At 48.2% G+C, this 15,660-nt stretch overlaps 3 protein-coding genes across 3 annotated transcripts; 1 reads left to right on the top strand and 2 right to left on the bottom strand.

Annotated features, from left to right (window-relative positions):
- Positions 1-336: 336 nt before the first annotated feature.
- J7T55_013414 (fad dependent) lies at positions 337-3,163 on the bottom strand (the record flags this gene model as incomplete). Its single annotated transcript, XM_053141208.1, has 3 exons — positions 337-741; positions 796-1,282; positions 1,791-3,163. 3 exons carry the CDS (start codon positions 3,161-3,163, stop codon positions 337-339), a joined length of 2,265 nt encoding a protein of 754 aa, XP_052995756.1.
- Positions 3,164-5,107: 1,944 nt separating this feature from the next.
- Positions 5,108-7,498, bottom strand: J7T55_013413 (uncharacterized protein; the record flags this gene model as incomplete). The annotated part of the gene is made up of 7 exons (XM_053141207.1): positions 5,108-5,127; positions 5,345-5,381; positions 5,452-5,949; positions 6,010-6,526; positions 6,598-6,681; positions 6,976-7,156; positions 7,255-7,498. The coding sequence occupies 7 exons, from the start codon at positions 7,496-7,498 to the stop codon at positions 5,108-5,110; spliced, it is 1,581 nt and encodes a 526-aa protein (XP_052995755.1).
- A 4,386-nt stretch (positions 7,499-11,884) lies between these two features.
- On the top strand, positions 11,885-14,158 carry J7T55_013412 (mfs multidrug; the record flags this gene model as incomplete). Its single annotated transcript, XM_053141205.1, has 6 exons — positions 11,885-12,167; positions 12,226-12,464; positions 12,607-12,712; positions 12,771-12,860; positions 12,944-13,477; positions 13,569-14,158. The coding sequence occupies 6 exons, from the start codon at positions 11,885-11,887 to the stop codon at positions 14,156-14,158; spliced, it is 1,842 nt and encodes a 613-aa protein (XP_052995754.1).
- Between the last annotated feature and the right edge of the window lie 1,502 nt (positions 14,159-15,660).

Here is a 15,660-nt window from a genome sequence, read left to right as displayed (position 1 = left end):
TTCCGGTCAACTTCAGGCTCCACCCAGAACATTTGAAGCATTTCCAGTTGTACGCTGTTACAAGCATTCATGCCGGATAACGACTTGGTCAGGGAGTTCCCAGTAGATATGTTCCTTTGAACATGTATCACACATGTAACCCCACAAAACCTTGAACAGCATTGAAATATTGCCTTATGGCGACAATAAGCTATACCCAGGGCACCAACGAAGACTAACAAAGCCCAGCCCAAGAAAGTATGTACAATCCAAACTGCACACTGGAAGTATTCTATTCAATTTCGAGGAATCCAAGTTCGTCTTGTAATGATATGTGAAACCGGCCTGGAACATTGACTAAAGTATTCCTGGTGGCCAATAAGTTGCAAAACGACCATTCTTAGACGCGATCACCGGGTTTCCGTGAGCGTCATCAACGTAGACATACTCTGGGCCGACTTTCTCCAGATCCCAAATCATGGGGACGATATTCGTTGACCCGTCCCAGTTCTCTGTAGCCGCAATGACCCATCGCCCGGAGGGCTTAATGTCGTACGCACCAGATGGAGCTACTCCCGAGGGCGCACCATCCACAACGTCTTGGGTAAATCCCTTCCACGCACCGGAGCCGTCGAGTGCCCACATGAGCACCGCGCCATCACATCCCCGGATGAGGGAGACGTCTCCCCAGATCCAACTTCGATTGTCGACAGCAAGCTCGAACCAAGTCCCAAGTGGTCTGGGAACGCCGCCGAGATTCCACTGCCCAGACTTGTCAGCAAAATGGACACGAGCATGAGCTGGACGCTAGCATACCTCGTCCGTACCACGGGTGATGCGTCCTTGAAAGTCGGCTGGCAGGGAAACGAAAACGGTGTGTTTTGCTGCGATCCAAAGATATTTCAAGGGAACGTAGTCGCAAAGGTTCTGGTAGATGTAGAATGCCCGCCAATCCCCATCTGCATTTGTGATTGTCACGCCGACCCCACCGCTGTCCTCGTCTCCCCATGTGAAAATTGGGGATGAAGCGCACGCCCATCGTTCCCTGACGGCGGCCGTCGGTAGCGGGCCTACTGTAGTAGCATTTATCATGTCGGCTCGGACGAGATTTCCTGTTGGATAACTCACGAATGCGGCTGTTGGGACGGACATGACTGATGCAATGTCGGGAAGATTATCGGTGGACATGACCGGCCGTGATGCACTCGGTAAAGCAGCCACGGTAGCCGTGAGAGTGACAATTGTGATTAAAGCGACACTGCACATGCTGACTTGTCGGATGGTGTCGAGATATTGAAACAGACTGAGTGGGAGAGTAAGTCATTGAGAGACCGAGCTGCTTTTGTTCGATACTCAAGGGAAAGGACGATCAAATCAGAACGTTTTGACTGCGAACAATGAGGAAAGGGCGTCTCAAGACTTGAGAAAAAAAGGAATACATCGAAGAAAGAGCCATGGGCATAATGAGGCCCCCGAGAGGAATTTCATTTCCAGATCACCAATTCGCTGGTTCGAACTTTGCGAATGAGAAGATACCCATCTTGCTTTTTCAAGTGGTGACAGATACAATCAGTCATTCGCAGGAGACTTGAAGGCTGGCTCATGCTCACGACTAGAATACGATCAGCTACTTCGTACTATTCGGATAATATGATTCTGTAGCGTTCTATTCATTCTCCGGCATAAGGGATGATGTAATCTTGTGGTCTACTATGCATCCTCTGCTCCTCCTTCTTCAGATGATTCCAAGACTAGATACTTTCAACCAACGTGAAATGATAATTATTAAACTCCAGCATATTAGTGCTTACAAGTCAGCCAGTAGGTCTGAAACAATACTCTTTGTGAAGTCCCAAATGGGTGAAGAAGCTTGGGTTACCCACGCTGCACCAGTCCAGTACGTCTTCCGCTGGCCTTGCAATGCGTACAATCTTGAATAAAACCCATCACGAACATCATCTGATTCAACGTACATTCGAACATGTGGATGGTCGTACAGCGCCAGGAACTCGGTTTCCGACTCGCCAATGACACCTCCAGAAGCCAGCCTCTCCAAAGTGGCTACCGTATCAGCCTTGACTGCCTCAGGTTCAATGCGCTCGTGCGCAGTGTAATATACCACTGAAGTGTTGTCTTGAAATCCCGTTGGGACGATGTTGAAGAGAGTTGGAAGAACAGGGATGTTGAACGGTGTCGTGAAGGCGACGTTTTGCAATGTGGCTTGAGGCAGGCCGGAGTGACGAATAACGCCGGCATAGTATTGCTGGCTTATGAACTTGCTGAACAGTTCTGTTTCCTCGTCGGCCATGTCCCAGCCTTCGAAATTTTCGGACACGGGTGGCGTTGTCACCAAAAGTTTCTTGGCTACGATGCGTTTGATGCCTGATTGTGTCTGTACAATGGCCTCTACTCCGGAATCAGATCGACAAAGGCTGGTAACACTCGAGTTGTAGAGAACACTGTTGCCAAGAATAGAGGCAGCAGATCGATAAAGGTCGTTAACATCCCGCGTGACCTTGAATCCCGACGTGATGCCTCTTACTGGGTCTAGGCTGAGCAGCTTAAGAGGAAACAGAGCGGGCTCTTTCCATGCTTCCGCCGGTTGGATATAGCTGTTGATTAGGTTTGCGATAGCACCGAGGCCATACTTTGACATGAAGTCGCCCCAGGGCATATAGAGATCCTCGGGTACCGGATTTGGCAAGTAATACCCTGGGTAAACGGTAGAGAAGTTTGCTGCAAGATACTCCGTATATCGCTGGATGGCAATACCAATTTCTGTGAGGCTCACGTTTCCTGGGGGAGCTGCCACGCCAAGCGAGAAGTCCGCATTGATAGTGCTCGATGTAGCATTTGTCGGCGCTGTGAAAAGAGGGACGCCGTGGCGGGCGAAATAGTCGGTAACGACAGGAATGTCGTAGAAGATTTGCACGCCGACATTGTAGACATCGCCGTTCGGCCCGTAATACGAATCCGCATGTCCACCAAGTTTACCGGTGCGTTCGACAACGATTGTGCTTTTGTTCGAATCGTGCAGCTGGATGGCTGCGTAAGTACCTGAAGAGCCGCCGCCGACCAGAAGGACATCTGTGGTCAAAGTCTCGATTTGAGACTTGCCAGCATATTCAGTCGCCGCCACCAAGGGGGTGAGCCATAACGCTGTCAAGCGCTGGAGTCGACGCATATTGTCAATGTTGGAGGAAGAAACTCGCGAAGCGAAATCAAGAAATGAGACTCAATGCAACAGTGCGTCTGAAAAGTCCTATCGCGAGGCTCAGCATACCTCCTTTTTAAACTTGTAGTGAGCGCAAGTTCCGGGGAACATGTTCTCTTGGAGAGTGCGAACACGGCTGCGTTCATCTCTTTTCGAGGTTAAAGTTTAAATATTGCAAGGCTTCTCAGAACCTTAAACGCCAAATTTCCTCACGGATCAGCCACAGCCAAAGCATCAAGACAAAATTTACGTTATTACACCAGCAACTCTTGCTGCTCGATGAATCAAATTTTGGTCAAGCCCGTCTCATTTTTCATTTTCACACTCGGATAGACTTTGAAAAGTCTCGCAACGGCGCCTCCCTTGCAGATTAATGTTGTCCTTTCTTCTCAATACCATGCTATACATCAGAAGACGCCGCCAAGGCACAGGCGCCAACAAGCTTTAGGGTGGGGTCAAGCGCGGAAATTAGACTGAGCTGCCCTGGTCTGTCGCGTCGTTCAGAGGTAATCTGAGTTCCACCGTATCCGGTCGAGTCTGGCAACACGGAGACCGTGACGAGTCCGACTATGAGTACTGAATATATATTGAGACGAGTGAGACTGAATACTGTGCTTGCATCTTGCCACTCACATTGCCTACAAATGCTAGGAAAACCAAGGATGCAAATCGTTGACTTATTTTCAGAAGAACATCAAATGTTAGTCACTACGTGACAGCACAGGTAGTCGCTTAAACCATGTGGCCACGTAACAACACAATCTCTGGAATGGCCAGCTAGCAGTCCATGACATTCCCAGCTTCGTGCATAACTCCCGCAAATTGGCACTGTCGATGGTCCTTATGGATATTTCGCAGTCGTGAAAGTGCTACGTGCTTGGATCGGAGCCGTCCGGAATGCGAAGAGTTGACTTGAATATGACGAAAATAGAATCAGCAACAAGATTCATGTATAATGATATGAAGATACTGTGGGCCCTTACCAACCCGGACGTGATGGAAGAATAGTGTGATCATATCCTTGAACATCTAACGCAACCAACCATCTTCCTGATTCGATTGAATACTTCAAAATTTCTGACGTCCTAGTACGGCGTCTTATGTGACTTTTCAATGAGCCCGAGATATTGGAAGTTCCCGCTACGCATACAATCACTTCCTCCCTTGTTGCAGCATCCTCTATCGTAGCCTACTCTATCAATGCAACATCTTCACCTGTGGCTTGTAGTCTCCTGGCGCAAAGAAATGTTCTCACCAAGGGCCCCTGCACAGCACCGTGACACACTTTCAGAATAACTTGCGAAAAGATCAATGCTGTTATCAGGGCCATATATTCAAGTCTGGAATCTATATGGAGACGGGCGATGTACCCAATGTTATTGCTCAGTATATCTATAGCACCCTAAATTGATCCATTCTAACTCCACATGGCTGCTCGCGAGCTGCGGGTAAACTTGCCGGGTTTATAGCACACAACTGCCTCGTTGTTAGTTGTATAGGATACGAGATTCGAATTCCGAAATTACCTGAGCGCCGAATGCCGCTCGGAAAAGCATATTCAGTGAATGCGGTGCTCACATATCACTTTCTCTTGCACGTGCTCAGATATCCGTTCTCGAGCGGCAAGACTATGAGCCCGAATTCCGTGCGTAAAGAAGTATCCTCCGGGCGACTCGAAATTTATTGAAATTAGGCTCTATCCAAGCTTCGTATTATCTTTCAGGAGGCGAGATTCCGGAACTTCCTTACTCGTTTCATGGAAACGGAGCAGTCCCAGCCGAGGACTCTACTGATGGGACGAGAATGTACGTAATTGGGTCCAAGTGAACTCCTATTTGCGAACCTGCACGACTTGTAGCGATAGGAGATAGAACTTTAGATCAGAAGAGATTGCAACGGTACGAATCATACCGACTAGTTGAGGAGAAGGGAGCCTGTAATCAGTGTTCGGCTCGCCTTCCGGAAAATGTCTGTATGTACAGTGTATTCAATGATCTTCTATAATGTACACAGTCTCCATCACCGCTTTCTCTTACGATGAAAATTGAAACATCGTCTAAGGATTCGGTCAACCGCGCATTGCTTCTGACATGCTACGGAACTGATTGCTGAAGGACATGGCTAGGTCTGGCCATGTTTCTAAAAGCTTACCACACATATTAAGGGGGATAAGAGCAAGAGGATGTAGCTATCATGATTTGTCAGCTCGAATAGAAGATGGCGAGGCGTATTTTAGGTTGGCTTCGCCAATTACTAACCTTTGAGCAGTTGACCTGCAGTAATTGATCACTCAAAATCACCAAATTCTGTGCCGCAATTGTGGCCTCCTGATAATACTCTAATGCAGGATGATTCTCATCCGCCAGTGCCGCCGCAAATTTCATAGTTTCATACATGTATAAAATGATCGTACGCCACATAATGCTTTGGAATAGCAGTGCCGGCTCTATTTCTTCGGCTTGCGCGGAATACCGTGCGGCCGAAAGGTCTGCTCTTTTGGTAAGTCTAGCGTTAATCTGCCGATAGCGACTCCAGAAATCATCCGTTCCGCTACATTGAGCTTGCTCCATTAGCAGCTGCCGGCGGTGGGACAATGCATGACCACAGATGGTGGCCAAAATTATACTCTCGGTGAAGTCCGAGGACTGAGTGTCGTTTGCATAGTCGGGGCTGTCGAGACTGTCGGAAAGATACCCCGTGATTGTGGGCATACTGTTTTGAAAATTGGCCTCGGGGACTGGCAACGGGATTAAGGTCTAATGCTAGTTAGTCTCGGACTTGGTCATCGGTCGAAAGTACGATTAGCTTGAGCTCACCTCCTCGCCAAAAGTGCAAGGCGAATCATTCCTCAAACTGATGATGCGGTCGAGATAAAATGCAAGCCAAAACGTTCTTCTCTTTTCCTCCAACTCGGTCCAGTCCATGGAAGCAGGCGAGTGATTTATCCCTAATACAATATCCTGGAACCATCCAAGTTGGATCAAGCGGAAAGCGCATCCGGCACGGATCCAGCCCTGACGGAAGTCTATATGTTTGAACTCGTACAAAGACAGTAATAGCTGAGCCTGTACCTGCTCATGATCACTGGATTGCTTCAGACCTGCGGGATCATCGGTGTTGTCTATCACCTGCAGAGCTTGAACGGCGCAGCGGTAGAATCGGTCCACACTGAGCTGATTACAGTCTGTTCCTGCAGAAGCTGCCAAGGTCCACATGGAATATTGTAGGGCCGTTTGGGCTGCAGTCTTGTCTTGCCTTCTACTCCAAGATAAATATCGACGTTGGTGAATGATCGGAGCAAAGTGGTGGACTCTTTCCCAATACATTTGATCTCTAGTGCCAGCATTGTCAGTTGTGACTTGTTCCATTGGTAGCTGAGATGAATAAGACGGGACGAAACATACAAATCAACCTGAATCGGAACCGACGACTGTCCCTCGCCATCCGAGCAAGAAGGTGAACGAGCCGGGGAGACAGTTGACATTTTCCTGGACACGCACGGGCTACCCAGTGGCGTGCCTGAAAACGCGTCGGACCAAGACGATGAATGCACCGTGGAAACCGTCGACATTTTTCTACTCATACTTGGGCTGACCGGTGTTATATATCCCAGACCAGCGTTATTCATCGTATCTGGCATGTATGGTCCACCGGTGGACAAGGTATAATTGAGTGAAGGCACTGGTGAACTGTCTAGCATGCCTCGGGGGGACAACTGGGTTCCAGCGAGAGTGCTTTCCCAAGAAAGGCCCGATGTCGCTAAAGAAGGTGTAGTTGCTGACTGGACTTGGATCGAGTCTTCGGAATATGGTGGTATCTCAAGTTTCAGAGGCTGGGGTTCACCAAACTGGAATGTGGTAAGAGGGTTCTGGGACATGTTAAGGGCCATATCGTCGACACAATCATTAGAGCCGCCGTACTTTTGTTGCTGGTTAGCCTGAGTGATGGTTCCTTCCAGAGCCGCTGTTCGTTATCGTGCAATTAGTAACGTGGAGTCGTGACGTCGGGAACACCATTTTGTTCGCCAGTGATCCTATCACAAGTGAAAGAAGAATGCTCACCAATCCGCGCTTGGAGATCCTTGATATATCCAGGTTTCGGACCCCGAAGAGCACGAGATAATGCGACTTGGCACTGCATACCAGAAGCCTGGCAGACACCGCATTGCGGCCGGCGGCGATCGCATCGCAATTTCCTCCGTCGACACTCTTCACAAGCCGCACCGTACTTTTGTCGCGGCCGTGGCGGTGAGTTATCTCGGGTGGCAAGGCCCGAGGGCACAGTCTGACTCATGGCCTGATTCATAACTTGAGACGCTTGGTGAAGTAAATGTGGCGGAGGAGTCAACCCCATAGAAGCGAGCACAGTGAGTCGATCAACGACTGGGATAAATTAAAATGTCGAGATTCTCTTGTATTGTGGATGGGAGCAGCGCCTTGCTTTTGGGTTGACTCGGAATAATGAGCAGTCGTTCGAGCGGCTAAGGAAGGGCGTGGCGATCATATTGTAACTGAAATAATCTGTTCATTTTGAATACTGAGAAAGGAAATAGGCCTGAGACCTGGAAGGGAGTTTTGATCCTCAAACGTCCTGTTTCGATGTCCGACAATCCAGATGGCAAGCCTGGGAGCCTGGCGATGCAGTGTCGGCATTGCAAGCGGGCTTAATGAGAAGCTATCGGGGGTCGAAAAGCGTTGGTCTGCCGTCGCTTTGGTCCCGCGTATCGTGAGGCTTTTTGGGACTTTGTCTACTGGTCCCGCTGTCGCGAGCGCAAACACCTGCCGGATCCAGTGGCCGTTGCGTTTCGTCCCGTATGATGATTCGCGGCCGTTGCAATGGTAGCCCAGATCGAGATCGCTTGCCCAGGAACCCCAGTGCGTTTATCTCACTCTCATTTGGAGATCCTTGTTGCGTGACAGCGGTAAAAGTCCGGACCGTGAGACCGAATGACTTATAAACAATCACAGTCATCAAAGCTGCTCAGACGGTCGGCTGTGAACTTATCCCCCGGCCTGATCCGATCTGATCTTTCTCAACTTCGGACAATAGATAGTGCAACAACAATACGAATGGAAACACACTACCAAGAGTTAATTTGTGCTACTTGCGTATCTCATCCAACGGGTACTTGTCACCATTTATGAACGGAGAATAAATAAGCTCGCATATGGGAGGGATTTGGATATGCCAGGAAATCGGGATTCGTGAGGGTTTTTTCTCCGAGACTCAAGTGTAGGCTCATGGCAGGCGCACACGAGCCCAAGCACTGATTCATGCCACCAACCAACCGCACGGGCTATTGGCTGTAAGATAGACAATGGTTATGAACGCCTTAATGTCACCTCGTAGGCCCGTCGCTTTGACGGCAATAGGAAGCACTCTGAAACTGGCTTATGAGCGCCACAAATTAGGCTAGAAGCTGTTCGCAGTCATAGATCGCCTACCAAGCCACAGACTTTACATCCTCATATACCAGAAGAAGAAAAAGTCCAGGCCGAGTAATATTGATAATTTCGTATCTTCCAAGGCAAGACCTTTCCACTTTGATCCCAGCCACGCTGTCCAAGCTATAAATAGAAGTTCAAGCGGAAAGCCAAAGCCATCGCACGACTATACTGAGCTGCTTTGCTAGTTATGATAATTAGCACATTGCAAGGTAGGAGATGCATTGTGTTTCAACTGTAAGATTACATTTTGCAACCCCTCAGATCACACTATCAGAATCACCTTACTTTCGCTGCTAGCAATAACAATTATTAGGCTTGCACCTAGGTGACTCTTGCCGTCCCAAGTCTCGGCCCGATCATTCTATAACAACACCGAAGTCTCGAGTGACGGTAACTTGCATAGTTCCCAGGCTCCTTTCCCGCAACTGTAATCTGCTGGCTTCCAAGGTTCATGAGCCTGGCATAGCGCCTATGTGTGGTGATCAATGTAGCTCTGCTAGGGCAACGCGCGGGACGTGGTGGGACCATATTTCACAGCATACTTATTTAGACTCTGTCTTTGCTGTTTCAGCTTTCCAACATGTTATTTTAGTTTTCTTCAACACGCCGTCAGTGCGATCTATTGCTACTACATTCTACAGGCTCAATTCTCACGATGATTCCACGACCATTCGATTCTTTCATCTGGAAGAGCTGTAGAGGTACCAACTAAGCCATTCTGCCCGTGCAATTGGAATGGTGACACCGAGGGCGCTTGACAAGACAAGCGAGAATTACACGATGGATACCATTTGTAAGATTTTCGACGTATCCTATTGTTCGCTGGACTCTCGGGTCAGGTTGTCCATAGTTGTATAGGCCAGCACTGAGATGTGATGCTGCTGCTTGACACACCGATTCCAAGGTTCTCTGGGTATCGGTCTACCCTTGAGCGAAACGTCTCACAGAAAGCATTTCCAATCGTTCTTTTTGAAACTTTCACTATAAGTCTTATGTGTCGCCCTTTTGGGGCAGAAGACCAGCTTTGTGTGATTGTCCTTCCCACCTTGTGAGATGTTTACGTGAAATCAAAGGCTATTTTCAGTCGAAACACAGGCTACTGTCTTCGTTTTCGCATTCAGTCTGACTTAGATGACGTGACAGGTGGTCCGTCTGACATGTATGATAATAGACATCCAATTTCAAAGTGTACCTCGCTAAATTGCTGCTGAATGGAAGACATTCCCCTAGCCACTCAACGCTGACTCTTTCAGTTGTGTTTTGTTACAAAGGAAGAATAACGCTTACACTGAATGCCTGTCATGATCCTCAAAGACCAGAAGTGTAGACCAGTCGTACCCGATTGTGAAAATGCAGCTTAAAGACCAATCTAAATCCGGATTTTATAATCTTTCCCATTGCCACTGAACAACATTTGGACGACTTGGGGGAAATGAAGACGAGGTCATCGCTTTTTACCCGGTGCAAGACACTTCTCCAGCATGAAAATGCTGTGTCTCGCCTTCGATCTGTTGAAATGCCTGGAAACATCGGAGTATCATGACACTGATTACGTACAAAACATGTTTGAGCCGAATCACAAAGAAGCACCTAGCCCAAATGGCCCAAGCTTTAGACAGCTTGTGTTGAATACAGGATAACAAATTGTAATTGATTCTGTGTGGGATGAACCTCTTCTCTGCGCCAACATGCTCAATTTCATTTTGTCTTTGAGCACTGCTGATGTCTTATGGGGCATAAAATTGCAGCAAATAGATAATATCAATCCATTCTTGAGTATGTGACCTGTGGAAGCTGAGTCCTTTGCCAGATCCAACGACTAGGTCCGTGTTCGTTGGCCGTTGAGGCCCAGGGCCCCTTGTTCACCGCTGCAGGGCAAATACTAACTCCATGCTCGGACAGTTCAGCCGAAAGGAGTGTCTGATACACCAAGGAGTTTTTGCGGCCAATGCCAAGCTCCGTTTCCTAAAAGCTCACTTCGTTCAATTCATCCTTTCTTTTGCGGTCTTGTCTTTTTGATCCAATCCCTTCCCATTGGGATGAATGAAATAGATCTACTCGAGGGTGGGTAGTATCACAGCTCCAGGCTGTCGAAACTTGGGACACTGTAGCTAAAGCACATGTGCAGCATTGCAGTTCCATCGAGCTGGATGTTACCTGCGCCTTCACCTTGACAGAATGACGTGTTACTGGAGTGTGCGTTTTGTTCTGCTCAATTGTTCCGCGGAAATTCCGTGGCCAGTCTGTTCACGTGCCTTTTATCGCAAAGTTGGCCCTAAACATCATATGTCGTTGCGAGAGCGCACTCCTAGCCATGTGGGCCTCGGTGCCAGCCTCTCTATGGAGACTTGATGGATTGTGGTGTGTGTTGTCTTACGCCTATACGTAGCACTGGATCCTGATCTAGTAACCATAATGCGTCGGCATATTGATTTTTTACTCCAAAGTCTCGGCGTCACACGGATGCAACATCGACAACGGGTGGCACAGTCGATCTCCACGAGTTAACCCCCCATCAGATCACAGAGAGTCAGCCCCGCCTTTCCGTATTTGGATGTCCAGAGCCTCAACTCTAAACCCGAAGATCATTGTGCATCAATACCTAGATACTACATGCCTCCATCCCTGAAATGTGAATTGGATTTCAGAGCTTCAACCATTCACATGTTCTGGCTGGCATTTGAGGCTACGGTCTAGCTTCCGAATGAGAAGGCATGGGGCATCCCAGACGAATACGTGGTGCCCGGTGTCTGCAAGTTACGCCAGGCAGTGTTTTACAGCAGGAGGAAACATTGATACCGCAACAGGTTGCGATTATGAACAGAGCAGTGTTGGCTTGGAGTCGTGGCATTCCGTGGCTCGTTTTGTCTAGATTGGGCGAGAGGGGGTGCGTGATGCCTACTTGCAGCTGTAGTCTTGGTGGCCCGCTCACGAAGCTAATTGCCGCGGAAGTTCAGATGATCAGATGACAGATGTCGCTGCAGTATACCCGGTCCAAAGCATGCCGTTGAACATCCAAAGTAGGGACGAGAAGGCTCCAGGATATGCTTGCCTCTCTATAAACGATTCAGTAGGACAACCTGGTCATTCACAAGCATGAACGTGGGAATTTTCTGGGTGGACCATAGCCTTGTTAAATGGTCCTAAATATTGAAGAGCGAGACGGTCTTTCATATCCAGACTGACTCCTGTTCACATTGTGCGTCGTTTACATCTGTCGTTCTTCAGTAAATCGATTAGCAGTATGGCATTGCCTTCCATCATAGACGATACATATCCGCAATACAAGCCGCAGCATGAGTCTCAGTACACCGAGATACTCACCGGGGAATATGGCCCAGATCGCCCAGGCACGCCTCGTCCACCTCTCAGTATCTGGCCGAGCGGGCGTCATAGCAGGCAGTCATACATTCCGCCACCCTACAGTGCCAGGATTAGTACCAGACAGTCAGGGCTGCGATCTCTACATTTACAGCAAGGCATGTTCCAACAACCCGTCAGTACTCCGATTCAAGAAGAAAGCCAAGGTACATGCCTCTCTCGTTGACCCACTCTGGAGTGAATAAGACTGAAGCCTTTCTCTAGGCATTGAAATCGACTGGCGGCCCTCCAGGGCGTTCACGTTTGCATTTGGATCGCTGATCGTCGTCAGCGTGTGTGTCTCTCTAGAAGCGGCGTGTCTCGCCTTGGCCCTTCCAACCATCGCCTCTGAGCTAAATGGCTCATCTATCGAAGCTTTCTGGACCGGGAGCAGTTTTCTGCTAGCATCTGCAGTCTCACAGCCAATATTTGCTTCCTTCAGCAACCTCTTTGGCAGGAAGTTGGTATGTACATCCGTCTATTGTGTTCAATGCCGCTTTTGCAACTTGTCATTTACCCGAAAAATGTGGTGCCACGAACTTCGGGACATTTTGTTTCAGTATTGCTACTAATAAATGCCAACACATTGCTGACCTATTCCACCAGATGATACAAGTATCTTGCGTCTTCTTCGGTGCTGGTTGCGTCATCTCCGGCCTGGCTCGAAACTTTACCGTCCTGCTAGCCGGGCGTACGATCATGGGGATTGGCGGTCAGTCCTCTTGGATCCTCTCCTTAGTAGAGAATGCGTTATTGACACCCCAAAACAGGAGGCGGTATAATAACGCTGGCTGAGACAACTGTTACGGATCTGGTACCTTTGAGGTACCGTGCAACGTACCTTGGGTATCTCGGTTCAGGTTCGTCAGACTTGCGATTGATAGCCTCCATCTCAACACCATAATAAGATGGATCGCCAGACTAATATGTCTCATTGGCCCAGGTTGGGCCGCTGGAATGGTCTCAGGGCCATTACTTGGCGCCGTTCTCGTCGAAAAGGCATCGTGGCGTTGGATCTTCTGGATAATGATCCCCTTTGTCGTGCTTGGCTTCATTGCCATTTCTTTTTATTTGAACCAAACTCCCGTACCCGGTTCTTTTATGTCTAAAATGCGACGATTCGATTGGATTGGCGCCACCTGTCTGACAGGATCACTGGTCTGCTTCCTCATCGGCCTCTCTTGGGGAGGCGTCCAGTATGCATGGAACGACTGGCGAACGTGGTTTCCCATGGTCCAAGGGGCCGAGGGAATAGTGTTCACAATGGTGTACGAGTTTATGCTCGCGAAAGAACCACTCATTACACCGACCATCTTCAACAACAGGAGCATGATCATTTGCTATCTCCTGAGCTGTGCACACGGTGCTGTGGTATGGTGTTTGCTGTATTTCTTGGTTATCTACTATGAGTCTGTTCAGTTTTATGGAACTATCACTACCGCTCTGGCGGCGATGCCAGAGAGTCTCACGATCGTTCGTAAGTGAAAGCGACTCATTACTACCCTTGAGCAGAGGAAGAACTATTACTAATCTATCGAGTCGACATGCAGCCTCGGGAATCATAGCAGGCCTGATAGCAACCAAGACTGGTGAATACCGCGCATTGATCCGACTAGGGTGGGCCGTGGCAATCTTCGGGTTTGTGCTATTAAGCCTACTCGACCAGAACACGACGATATTTGGCTGGATCCTCCTCAATTTGCCTATTGGTATATCTACTGGCATACTTTTCACAACCGTTCCAGTTGCGATCCAGGCTGCTGGTCGGCCAGAAGACGCCGGGCCTGCTGCATCCTTTTTCTCTTTCTGCCGTTCGCTTGGCCAGGCAATTGGTGTTTCCGTCGGTGGCACAATTTTGCAAAACCGTTTCAAAGGCGTAGCTAGCGGCCTTCAAACCATTGGGCCACTAGCGGAAGAGTTCAGCCACGAAATAGAAGGCCTTATCGCCTTCTTAAAGTCGTTGCCCACAACATCACTTATGAGGAGTGAGCTAGTACGGGCTTACTCAGACAGCTTACGAAGTCTTTGGTACTTCCTATCTGGCTTCAGCGTTGTCATACTCTTTCTCAGCTTCTTCATTAAGAGGTACACTCTAGACCAAGCTTGGAAGACCGACCAGGCTTTGATAGAGAAGAAAGAGAAGCAGTCACGTGTCTGATTTCGATGTACATATTGAATCATCTCAGAGCACATATCAACATCCAGTGCTTTCTAAATAAACAGTCAGGATCTGGTACGAGTTGCCACCCATGGCCCGTACGGTGAATACTTTCGACAGCCCAAAAAGTTTGCGCAAGGTTTGGGAAGATGCCCATCATGTACAACTTCCACAGTACATATGTTTTTGTATGCTGCACGTTGTGGAGATGTAAACAGAAACTTGGTGATTCCTTTTTCTGAGTCTACTTCCAAGCATCTTCGTGATTGCTCCACTACTTTGTTGGCAATAAGTCGTTCCAAAAGAAAATCCTCTAGAATCAGGCAGTGATGTAATCAGAATCCAGTTGATTACACTGGTACTTCGATCCCTAGGAATACTGTCTAGCATTTTGCACTGTTTAAAAGTGTTGTGACCAAGTCGTGACCCCTTCTTTTTCCCGAGGTTCTCTTTCTTTACGGATTTCAACCGTAGATGCGAGACTTGACATGGTCGCTTTGGATCAATATTTTTGGAGCTCTCAGACGTGACGAGTCTGTTTGAGCTCCTTTGCGAGACTACTATGCCGCTTGAAAATTAACTCATGTGCTTGAGCCGGTAGTCCCGATGTACACCTTGCCGCTGGGTGATTTCAACTGATAATACCGTGGGAATCACTCACAAAACTGTATGGATTTCATCTTGTTGCGGAACATCAGCTCAGAATACATACTCATTTCAATGATTATAACGCGGGTTCATTCAAACGCCCGTTGGTGGTTCAGGGTTTCCATTGGACTGAAATTCGGAGAAAAGCTAAGTAAACCCTCAGCCAATATCTTTCTTTGTTTTACCGGCCACGAGACCAGGAATACCATCACACGTATTGCAAGGCACGTGCTCAGTTGTCAGGGCATGCCTGCACCTACCTGCAGGTGTAAGGCACATCTTAGATCTTGTCACGCAGTCTTTAGTGCCGGGCGGGGACTACAGAAGGTCCGAATGAAATTGCGGAGTTGTCTCCAGGGGTAGTCATCACATGGGGTTTCCAGGGAAAAAATACGAACACTGCCGAGGTTGGTGCTGCTGCATGATCATGCATATGAGGTTGTTCGTCTGAAAGACGGGATGGGATACCTTGACAGAATTTATGGCTTGCTAACGCAACGATGTGGTGAACACATTTAAATAATTGATGCTGCTTCGCACGGTCCATGCCTTTACGATAGTTGAAAAATGGAGTGTCACGGGATAATCGGAAATTCCTAGCTTCGATATATAAATAGTGGCTCATTATGATTACCTAACATATATTGGATATTTCAATAATACCAGCTTGGTTATGGTCAGTAAATTGATGACAACGCTACCATTTCCGAGTACCTAGTAAGTGAAATATTTGTGTTTGAAACCAAGTAGTAGAGAAGCAGCTCGTTGCCATCATGTTGCTGAAAGTGGCCGTTCAGTCACCTCCGGGAAGCATAATATTGGGACCATCGCAAGTCGAATCAAAATTAGAGAGC

Source organism: Diaporthe amygdali (genome assembly GCF_026229845.1).
Source record: "Diaporthe amygdali strain CAA958 chromosome Unknown NODE_8_length_1307975_cov_65_857355, whole genome shotgun sequence".
Taxonomy (NCBI): domain Eukaryota; kingdom Fungi; phylum Ascomycota; class Sordariomycetes; order Diaporthales; family Diaporthaceae; genus Diaporthe; species Diaporthe amygdali.
Note: the sequence above shows the minus strand (reverse complement) of the source record. Positions and strands in the feature narration are given on the sequence as shown.